Consider the following 12,007-nt stretch of genomic DNA (forward strand, 5'->3'; position numbering starts at 1 on the left):
AGATCATCAAGGAGGATAGTGCAAGAATAGAAAACTTTATTTTGATTTCTCTTCAAACCATTGATAAATCACAGTTAATCAGAGGTGGTGATTGGTCTGCTTATTCTGGGTGTGTAGGAGCATCAGTTCCTCATCAGAGTACAACATGTCCTTGGAAGCACAGTGGTAATTTTAAGTTTCATGGAACTTTAACAGTGTTTAAAAACATAAAAGTAATTGCCCATAGACACAGTCCTAAAGTTTGTTATTTGTAGCGATATGTTTAAAACCAGTAAAAAGGAATACTTCATTATGTGTATATAGTTAACTCTCCACCTCAGCATAATTTCAGAGTGAATCCTTAATAAGTGGTATTAAAAAGAAAGACTTTAATGTCGATAACAAAAATTTACAATTATAAGTAGCATAGGTATTTTTATGTCTGAAAATGTTCGTAATTCTTATGAGTTAGAGGTGAGTAACTTATATTAGTGAGGAAAAAAAAATCCTGATAACAGAGTGTTCTATATTTGATTATTTCTGGAGTTACTGAGTTTTTTTAACACACACTGTAGGAACCATTGTAAGAGGAAGGAACTGATCTCCAGTGATCCTTGATCAGGATAACCAGGCAATTTTTAAAAGCAGTTACATCTGGAATATACCAGCAGATGTCCAGATTTTCATCTACCAGTACTCCCGAATCCTTCAGCACTGGACTTGCTCTCATTTCATCCCCAAGTTGCCTTGGGCCCACTTCTCAAGCCTGTCAAAGTCCCTCTGTGTGACACTCCTTCCCTCTCATCAAACAACCTCACCACTCACCTCAGTGTCATCAGCAGATTTGCTGGGAGTGCACTCAATCCTCTTGACTATGTCAGCAATGATACTGAACAATATTGGTTCCAGTATCCCTGGTATTGGTATCCCTTGAGGTGTACCACTTGTTACTGACTTCCACTGGATATTGAACCATTTGGACATTGAGCCAGCACTATAACTCTTATCCATCTAACAGTACATCCATCAAACTTCTATCAATCCAATTCAGTAGCAACAAAATTATGAGGTACCATATCAAAGGTCTTACAGAAATCCGAGTGGATGACATCTGTAGTTCTTGTCGGTTGATGCAGTACATTCTGTTGTAGAAGGCCACTGAATTAGGCAGACTCTGTGTCTTCATGGAAGGAAATGCTGATTAAACCAAATCTGATAAACCTTTGATGATGTTAATGTACTACTTACCCAAAAGTTGTGGCTATAGCTCAGTTAACTTACTAGCATCATCCTTCATGTATTCAATGATTAGTGTGTCATATATGGATCTAGTTGAGAAACAAGACAAGATGCAGAACTGTGCTATAGAGGAGAGGGAAACAGCAAGTCTCTGACCTTTGGGCGAGAATTGCAATAGTCAAATTTTCACAGGTAAAAAGCCTGCAGCCTGCTTTAGGCAGGGATGTAGGCAGAGAGCTCTAGAGGGTCTCTGCCAGCCTCAGCTCCTCTGTGGCTTTCTGACAGTACTTATGGATTTCACATTATTTAATGAGTGTAAGTGATCGAATTTTACTGTCTGGTTATTTTTGTATTGGGTTTGTGTTATAGAACTCTGGAGAAATGCCTGTGGCTTTCATCTGGTCAAACAGCTATTTAAGTTACAGGTTACTATTCATATTAATGATAAGGATTGGTTCACAGAAGAAATAATACTTAAAGATATATGTTAAAAGATAAAGGGTGCTTTTTTTTCTCTTTTTTCCCCCACTTTTTTTTAGGAAAAGAATGATATATGTCCTTTGCATCAGTGGATTACAAAGGATTTTCAAAATATTGGGTTATCAGTTGGATGCTTTCTCCCAGGCATGTTCTTCCTTTTGTTGATCTGGTAATAAAAGAAACCCCAGTATTTTGTAATCATTATTCTAATTCTGCAGTATATTAATAAATCATTTGAATACACTTCAAAGGTGGTGAGGAAGATCTGACATTAAGAACCTCCTTATATGGTCTGTTATTCCACATATATGCTGATAAAGCTGACTGGGAGACAGCACTAAAACTCCTGGATGATGCTATTGAAGTTTTGCCTCAGACAAGAGACAAACTGTAAGTTGGCTGACTTATTTTTGTTACAAAAAGCGTTCTGGTTCTTGAAAAGTATAAAACTCTTGAGTATCTTTTTACTTTGCATTGTGAAAATATTATGATTACGTTTTATTGGTCTGTCTTTACAACACAGAACAGTGTTATGTTTTTTCCATGAAAAAGACATATATAGGCCATGCTGCCAGTCGTTAATCTGTTAATAATATTTGTAAATTTAATTTAAAAACCCCTTGTATATAAGTAGTGTCTTACTTCCCAAGAAAATACATGCATGAAATGTGGGTATAAAGCAGAAGTTTTAGTTTTCCTAACTGCAAGCTCATCTTCATTGAATGGAAACTAAATTATCTAGGATACCATTTGCATAATCTTATCCGAATTGAAGGTTTTGTGCCCTTTTATGCCAGTTTATCAGCATGGCATCTTTGTACTGTACTGGTATGAACTAGTATATCTATCTTGCTCACAAAGTTACTTTATAGATACAGGTGCAAGTAATTTGTAATTTGTTTGATCTTTTTCTAGCCTGATTTTCAAACTTATGGCTACAGTGAGGGCAGGATTGGCATGCAATTTTATGATGGCCATTCAGAAAATCAGTCATGAAAGTGAAGATTATTTGTCACATATGTGGCGTCACTTGGTAACAGTCTCCAGAAGTATTGTTGGACAGTTAAGCTGTTTTCAAAACGCAATCATTGCTTTACAGGTTTGTCAGTTCTTACTGTTTGTTCCCATGCTGATTGAATGATGTATCTCAAGTGATTCATAGGATTGCAACTTCCTGAATGGATAGGGAGGACATACAGTTGGCCATAACTTTTTATGACTTCGAAATTACTCTTCAGTAGGATAACTTTGTATGGTTTGAATCTTTGTATACATTAAAATTTTGGTTGAGTCCTGCCAAAAAAAAATGCCTAAGAGTAGCAAGAGGTTTTAATAAAACAAAGAATTAACTGACGGTGGAGTTTTCTGTTACATTCCATTTATCATAACTCTGATTGTGATGCCAATAAAACTGCTTGATGTCAAATTATTATTTTTTGCTGCTGTTAAGACTACATAAAATGTTAGAATATAATTTTGATGGTTTACATTAAAAAAATACAAATTAACTTTTCCTTTATTCCTTTTATAGAAACGAGAAGAGGAATGGCAGAGAGTTGATTACCTGTTGGAATTTGCTGAATGGTTATATTGTAATCAGTTTCCCATCAATGATGCTATTAAACCCCTGGACTGGGCAGTAGATCTCCTGCTACATATGAAATTCACCATGCAATCCTCACAAGAGGAAGGTATATAGTAGGTGTATCTCATTCAGAGGAATTTCTCAGCAGGAAACACTAGGGAGCTTTTAAATTTATGGCTTAGTTATCACAAAAATGGCACAAGCTTGCCTGTATTTTCTCTTGCTTTTACTGGCATTTATTCAATTTATTTTATTTTAAACTTCAGTTCATCTGTGAATTCTGTGTTATGCTGTGGAGATTTACCCTCAGTCTTTTGGTACAGTAAGATACCACTCCCCTCTGACACAAGGATTCCCGAGTTGTGAGATGCTACCAGAAAGCAGTAATGGACAGTTTGTTTTTTTTGCTCTTTCCTGGGCTTTATCTTAGCATTAAATTTTCAAAATGGCTTTCAAAGGGATGTAACTTTCATCTACTTCTGTAACTGTAAAAATTATTTGATTCTTTCACAAAAAAGTCCACTTGTACTGGTGTGACCTCAGTGACCTGATAGTTCAGTTCTGATAGGATACTGCAATATTCATTTGGGGAAAAAAGTATCTGATTTCTGGAACAATACTGTACTGTATGGCAGTAATGAACATCTGCTCTGCTTTTCTTTTTTTGTGGGGATAGGTGACATAGATCAGACAAGCAATTCTGGTGCTTTCATTGAGAAAGATAAATGTTCAGTGTCTCTACTGTCACACAGTTGATTAGTAACAGTAGCAATATTCTGTTCTTTCCTTTAGGGGTTTTGTTGGGGTTTTTTTACAGTATTATGGTGATTTAAGATTTGTATTAGTTCTGTAATGATCTTCCCACCCTATTTCACCTGGTTGTTTATGATTACTGGCCTTCTTAAGTTTCAAAAAAATTTTTGCAAAGGTCTAAGTGGAAATTCAAATAATATAATAAGGAAAATTAGATTCAAATATAAAACAGCCCAGGTTCAAAGGAATCTCAAAAGATCATCTGGTCCAGCCTTTTGAGGGTTTCATTCTTCTGTCAGACTTACGTAATTTATTATACGTAACTGCAACAGTATTGATTGAAAACATGGTACAGGTTGCAACAATGTAACAAGGACATCTTCAGTAGATACATTTCCATTTTTCTTTTTCCCCCCCTAAATATTTTCATTTTCAATTCAGAAATTTTAACTTTTAAATACACTTTTGCAATGCTGTCACTGTGAGCATGTGTTTGCTTCTTTTTTTTAACAGAAAAAAACGCTATACCAAAATTGTTGCCTGCAGAAAATGCTAAGATGGACAATGGAGCAAATGGTGTCATGGCCCAAATTAATTTGGAAGATTTGCATAATATTAAACAATTGGAAGCTTTGTTTAGAGCACAGACATTAATGGCTTTAATTTCTGGTCATAATTCTCCTTTTCATCAGCAGCATTGTTTGATGGCACATGCCTGTGTCATCCGTATCTGGCAGGTGAGATCATATGAGATTATATGTTGTGTTGTGTTATTATAATGTGGCTGATATGTTTCACATTTTCTTGTGTAATTATGGTACCAGCTATCCATTTAGTGTTTTCACTATGTCCATAGAGTTTTCTGTTTTATAGTGCAGTTAGTATATATTCTCAGGTTTAAGGCTTAAACGAGAAAATTGTTTCTCTCAGGAAAATGGAGAAGAGACACTAAGAAAAAAAGCAGTGGCCCATTGTTTCTCTGGAGTGCATTCATATGTTTTGTGCAATAGGTTCTAAAATTTTGTATTTTTAATTCGTTAAGGAATCTTAGAAGTGGCAGAATATGTACTGAAAACATTTCTGGCAGTTCTGAAGAATAGTGATTTCAGATGGATGTTCATGAAATGGAATCAAAAGGGCTGTCATTTTACTAAAAGGAATTGTATAGACTGGCAGTGTTCACAGATTAATTTCTCTAATTACTTTTTCATAGTAAGAGCATTTAAAATCAAACAAATCTACTTCATTTCTTGTAGATATGCCCAACTGAAATGGCTATTCAAAATCACAGCAATGATCATAGGAAATCAATTACACATTAAGTAAAGTAAATCATTGAAGGAGCTAAATCTGTACTTGATAATAGCAATGCAACAAATCATTATAGGAACAGTCTCAGTTGGGATGTACCAACTAGTTTGGTAAGGTATAGCTTGTGTATAACTTTATTCTAGGTAGATGTAAAAGCCTGTAATTTATTACCACAGATTTGGTAATTGCGGTAATTATGGTAAAGAATTCATTGTGAAATCAGTTTAACATGTGATGTGAGACAGGAATTTGCAAAATAAAAATTGAATATTGATATTTTCAGATTTACACAAACATAACTTTTAATATTCTACATTTGACTGAGTGTCTTACTAGAGAAAAAACTCCCTGAAGAGAGTACTACTGTTTGAATAAGCTATTAAAACAAAAACTTTTAAAGCGTTAATGCTGCTGTCAGTGCCAGTTGTAGGGTAATGACAGTAATTCTAACAATCATATGTACAGCTGAACAGTATTGTGAGAAAAAGAATAACCATGGGATATTAAAGTAATTAAAGTAGTACAGGACACCGTGTTTTGGTGTACAGAGTAAAGCAGACCTGACTGCAGATATCCACTTCAAAGCAGGCTCTTTATGTTAAGACTCCATAAATAACTCAGTAGAAGATCTTAAAATGTTCTCTGAAAACCTGAATAATCCAAGCCAAATTAGCTGCCTCTGACTTTTTAAAAGATGTGTTACCTTTAATTTGAAATTTTCATTTATTGTGAGTATCCAGCATTATTCTTTGATTCATATTTTGTATTCTACTCTTGATTCCTCTGGCAAAACATATGAATCTTCTCAAATTTATATGGGTTTTGTTTTGTTGTTTTGGTTTTTTTTAAATTTTAGGTAAGATCAGAATCTGTGCTATTACATGTACAGAGAAACTTTCAATTAATACTTTTGTATGTTTCAATATTTAGAAACTTCTTTTATATAATATTCACTAGAGGCATTGTAGAAGACTAACCCAGAAGGAGGACAGTGTGACTCTTTGCCATCTTGCAGATTACTTCCATATAAAATGCATCCCTTGTAGAAAATTCAGCTCTTTAGACTAGTGGTTTGGAAAAAAAAAAAAGAAAATAATTGAATTTGCAACCAGAGAGGTAAAGAAAAGGTAGCAGTAGTATTTATCACAGGGATGATCCTGTCTTTTGACAGTTCTGCTGATTAATTGCATTGTCATGATCATCCTAAATGCTTGTACAGAAAATGCAAGCATCCAAGAGTGTCCGAAATTATTGTTTTTTGAAGAAAACTAAAATGCAAAAAGAATATGATATGTGAGAATTATTAAAGCTGTAGATAGTGACTTGCAGTGGATAATAACTACTACTACAAACTGACATAATTATTAATGAAAATTAAAAATAATTGACTGTAAATATGTGATTGTCTAGGTGTCATTGTCATCATCAGGGCCTATTACAAAAGCATTTTCAAAGACTTCCCAACCGACAGCTCCTCAGAAAGTGCAGTCAGTATCTCCTAAAAAAGAGAAGGACAAAAAGAAAGAGAAGCAAGTAAGACCCACTTTTCCGTGAAATTAAAACAACCCTCTCTTTCTAGGACATGTTTCCCGGGGCTCATTCTGCAAATAGTTCGGATGCTTTCCTGTAAAGACTCTCATAACCTGTGAAGAATTTCCCCGTGAATCTGTGTATCATACCTTCATTCCTGATCTTGACAGATCATGAATTTACGAACACTTTTTCTCTTCTTTGGTTGTTGCTTTGTCAAGATACTGATGTTTTGTAAAACCCATGATCTAGAGATCCAAAAACCACCCGAAATCTGACAAAACTTCAAAAGATATTAAGCAAATGTGTTCATTTTTTTTGGCTGAATATTCAATACCAGTAAGTTTGTATTTTGATCTCATAAGTGTCCTTGTTTTTAATACAGGTTGAAGTTTCTGATGCGAAGGAGAATCTTGAAGGGAAAGGATCAGTTGATACCTTACCAGCAAATGTGGAAGAATGGGCCCATTATGACTGTCCTAATCAAATCAGAGATACTTTTAAACAGAAAACAAATAGTTATGGTATTAACTGGGATAATTTCCCAAAACCTGTAAGTAAACTCCTCAAAATTCTGGAGCATTTACTGTTTAGGAGAAAATCAGTACCAGAAAATGGTTGTATTTCAGTTTTTCTGTCTGTGTATGTTCAGACCGCTGTCCCAAATGCTTTTGTTGTAGTATTCATTATTATTTCAAGAGGCATTAGCCTGTCCTCTGCATGCTGAAATGAACTTAAAGCAGACATTTACCAGCTTTCTATGCACCTTGCTGCTTTTTCAGCTAGAAAGTTTCTTCAGGTATTTTTTTAGGTTTATTTTGGAACTGAAGATGTAATCTGTAATTTAAAATTTATTTTCTACAAAATTATGTTTATACTGATTGAGTTTTAAAAAATTTCTTTTCAGACTTGTACTTTGTATTTTATGGACCTTTTATCTAAAGAACTACAGAAAATTTTTTGCCCCCACTTGATTCTTCCAGTCTTTCAGCTAGCTGAAGTTATTGCTAATGAAGTTCTGGAATGTAGAAGTCTGTCTGATCTCTATCACCTTCGGTTTGTATCCTTTATTTATTTCAAGTAAAAGAGAGACTGAATGGAGTGGACCATGCATTAATATTCCACCAAGTAGAAGCAAGAGTTTTTGTGACTTAATGTTTTGTATTTGTAATGATTTTTAATTTTTTTAATGCATTTTAATGAAATTTTGATGAATTGGTTTGTGGAATTAAAGCCACTAAGTTTATTTGTTACTAACCATGATGTCCATATGGAAAGCACATGAGATTATAAAGCCAGGCCACTTTCATGTGAAAAATTTTTTGAATGCCTTGTTGTCATCTAACTGAATAAAGCAAAGTCAAAAAAAGTTTCTTTGAAAGTCTTATCTACTAAGTATTCAAAAGGCAGACTGCCTAGTTTCTTCAAATGTATATTATCCACCTTAAGGGTACAAAGCAATTTCCCTAATAAGTGCATTTTTAGAGAGATTTGTCTTCATGAACAAAATTATGTTATGATAACACCTGAAAGTTTTGATTTAAAAATATTTAATATGCATGCAATGGAGAATTCTTGCTGTTTGAGTTAAAATATGTTATCATGGTTTTTTGATAGGTATTAAATAATGTTTGCTTAATAAGTAACCGTTATAAGCAATAATTGTTTGCTTATTTTCTGATAGTTTGTGAAATACCACATAATAAATCTTTCAAATGCCTTAAAGTGATTCCACCAAGAAGAATAGGTACTCATGTATACATGTAATAGACACTAATGTAAACAAATATATGTGTTTCTCGGGATTGCCAATTGATTACTGAGTTACATTTTTGTAAGACTAAAAGAGACTTTCTGATAGGAAATTATTTTCAGCCAAGATTTGCCAGACAATTTATTTTATCTACATCTATGACCTGATGTCTGTACATGATTAGATAGATGTATAGGAATATGTTACTCTTTACTCAGCACATACACAGGTATGGAGGGTTTTGCATGCTATAGTGAGACCATGTAAATATTTTCATACTTTTGCCCCAGAATTTTTGCCATTAAGTTGGAAAGATACAGGTTTGATGGACAGGACTGGGGCTACTGGTGGATGCCCCATCCCTGGAAGTGTTCAAGGTCCGATTGGATGGAGTTTGGAGCAACCCGGTCTTGTGAAAGATGTTCTTGCCCTTACCTGTAGGTATCTTTAGAAGTTCATTCCAGCCCAAACCATTCCATGATTCTGTGACCTCTATCAATGGGTAATTTGCCCTGGTTTTATTTACAATCTTTGTTATTGCCAGTATTAATCAAGACATGACAAGGTAGGACTGACAATGTGGAGTACGCTGTTTATATGTGATGTGCTTATATGAAGCAACATATGAAGAATTTGGATTGTTTCTTAAACATTTTTTCTTTTTATTTTTAGAATTGCCCTCATATGCTCAGATTTAAAACTGAGTCAGGCATCTGTGTATCATGAGAAAGCTGCTGGAGAAGTATATATCAGTGAATTAGAACAAGCAATGTATGTATTTTCACTACTGAGGCTGTATTTAGTTGGGACTGTTTTCCCTACAGTTGATAAATGTTGTTGGGGAAAACAGTAAAAAACATGATCTCGGAACACACCATTGGTATATTAGCTATGCTCTAAAATTCTGTGCATGTTTGGTTAGTGTCTGTCCACAGAGGAGTGTATGGTGAAGATTCCTAAGACACTAATACTTTGTAATGAAATGCTTTTTAAAATACACTTGAATTTACTTTTTCTTACTTGTGATTTAGGTGTAGGGAAGAGATTGCACTGAAAAAAGAAAAAACTGTATGTATGAAGACAGAAGAAAGAAAAATATCTTTTGAAGATGCTCAGCTTAATGGTAGTGGGAATGAGAATATCCTTACTTCAAGTGAAAAGGTTTCTATTTCTATTTCAGTATCTATACTAAATTATTCTTCCTTTTTTTTTTTTTAAATACACTTGCTAGTTTGATTTTAGAAAATACTTGAGAAATACATGAACACAAAAATAATTAAAAATGCATGCTGCCTAAATTCTGCTAGCAAGCATCAGCTGAAGCTGTCCTGGGTTTGCCTGGCATATTATGTCTATTGAGGAAGAGCAAGATTGGAATCTTTATTCTTACAAAGTAAAATGGCTTTCCTAGAAATGTATTTTGGGACAAATGCAAATCAATTAAAAAGACTGATAAGCAAAAAAGATACTGTATTTACTCTTGGTTTAATTTTTTCTCTTCTTTCTCTCCCCATTACATTAACATGTACTGTTTTGCATCCTCTTACATACTGTTTTAAGAGCATGCAAATATTTCAGTTCTGTCTTAACTGCCTCTTCTTTAGGAAGATAATTAGCTTACTGAATTTTCTTAAGCTTACCTCCACTTTTACCTTTATTATAGCAATGCAGTCCAGTTTTCATCATACCACTTTGCTCTGTTAATTTTTTCCATACTTGTGCATATAACACACCTTTTTTTCCTAATTACTAGTCTTTCTCAAGTCAGCTCTTTTAGATCTCATAAATAGTTTTCCTCTTTGGGTTTTAGTTGTTACCAAGAATCAACTTGTTCGTGACAGGAGCTTATCTGAAGTAGTTAATCTGTCATACAGTTCATTTGAATAGTATATACTAGTTGAATAATATATAACTAGTTCAATGCCTTTTGAAGATTGCGAAATCCAAATCTCATAATAAACCTGTTGTTTCTGTAATATAATGTTAAATTTTGAAGTTCAAAAATACAGCTGAACTGTGGGATATCACAATTAATAACAACTTTTCTGTCTAGTTTAGTTTTCAAATTTGTGAAGGTGTAATACTTTTGTTATTTTTCAGGGTTTTGAGTTAAATGCAGTAACAGGAAAAGGACTGAGTGCACTTTCTTTCCCTCACTTGTGGATTGAAAAAGCTGAAGTACTAATTCAGCTAGGCTTGTATCAACCAGCAAGACTTCTGCTTTCAGAGGCCCATGCTGCAACTCAGGTACAATGAAAATTAAATAGAAAAAGGAACACTAATATAATGTGCAGGAAAATTGTTAATTTTGATGCAGTTATTCCTAATAATAATAAAAATAATAATAATAATCAAAAGGTAAAACCAAGACTTCTCCCATCACTCCAACCCAATTTCATATTGTTTTAATATTTATGATGTTTACATTTAAATATATGGAGTTTCAGTCCAACTTTATGGGAGTTGCCTGAAGGTTATATAAATTTCTGAAGTAGTGTCAGCATTTCTGTCTGCTTCTCAGTGGCCTTAGATGATAAAGGTATATCTCAACCATGTTTGTTTAAATAGGTGGGAAATGTTCAAGGTTTGTTCAGAAGAGAGAGAGAGCATTTAGCTCCATCCTCTCAATATTTTGATAATTTGAAAGTCTGGTTATTTAATTTTGAACTTCATAATGGATTTACTGGTATGTTTTGATAAAACTGAAATTAATGTCTTAGAATTCTGGCAGATCTGAAATGAGTGTCAATATGTTCCACCAAACAGATCCACATTGTCTCATTGTTATGAAGGGTTTACATTACAGATATTTTCCCTATTTCTACCATTTTCCACTATAGCCCTGTGTTTTGTCATACAAATTATTGCAATATAATTATTGCAGTAAATCCTTTACTTAAAAAAAAATGTAATTGTTATCCTGTTACTTTGTGTACTACTTTTTCTCATATAAGTAAAAACTGCCTATGTAAATTTATTAAAGTAATAAATACTTTGAATAATAATATATGAATAATATTAATAAGTCCTCTTTTTAAAGCATTAAATAAGCATTGTACATTGAGGAAAGTTCAAAATACATTAGGAAGGACAGTATTTTTAATGGTACAATTTGTTACTAACATCCTGTATGTCTGTATGCTAGTATACAAATATTATACAGTAAAAGTTATGTAGCTTATAACTAGTGTAAAGCAGCATTATGAGTTCACTGGATCTCTAGTGTATCTTTACACAAGCTCACCAAAAAATCTTCCATCACTACATTTCTTCATCAGACACTGACAAACATTAGCAGACATATACACACTAAATAATAGCAGAAGAACTCATTTGACATGTGAGATAGAAGGTACAGGAACATAAAGAAATATGAA

The 12,007-nt window shown here is 33.6% G+C and overlaps 1 protein-coding gene across 1 annotated transcript in view; it reads left to right on the forward strand.

Annotated features, from left to right (window-relative positions):
* The window catches only part of CFAP46 (cilia and flagella associated protein 46), a 69,371-nt gene that overhangs the window by 32,560 nt on the left and 24,804 nt on the right, over nt 1-12,007 (forward strand). Inside the window, exons 25-35 of the mRNA XM_085064503.1 lie at nt 1,758-1,842; nt 1,950-2,088; nt 2,614-2,797; nt 3,230-3,389; nt 4,550-4,773; nt 6,758-6,880; nt 7,263-7,430; nt 7,785-7,933; nt 9,303-9,401; nt 9,662-9,791; nt 10,731-10,877. Of these exons, the coding sequence (XP_084920629.1) occupies nt 1,758-1,842; nt 1,950-2,088; nt 2,614-2,797; nt 3,230-3,389; nt 4,550-4,773; nt 6,758-6,880; nt 7,263-7,430; nt 7,785-7,933; nt 9,303-9,401; nt 9,662-9,791; nt 10,731-10,877 (1,608 nt within the window). The remainder of the gene's footprint in view (nt 1-1,757; nt 1,843-1,949; nt 2,089-2,613; nt 2,798-3,229; nt 3,390-4,549; nt 4,774-6,757; nt 6,881-7,262; nt 7,431-7,784; nt 7,934-9,302; nt 9,402-9,661; nt 9,792-10,730; nt 10,878-12,007) is intronic.

Source organism: Lichenostomus cassidix, chromosome 6 (genome assembly GCF_008360975.1).
Source record: "Lichenostomus cassidix isolate B80296 chromosome 6, HeHo_3.0, whole genome shotgun sequence".
Lineage (NCBI taxonomy): Eukaryota > Metazoa > Chordata > Aves > Passeriformes > Meliphagidae > Lichenostomus > Lichenostomus cassidix.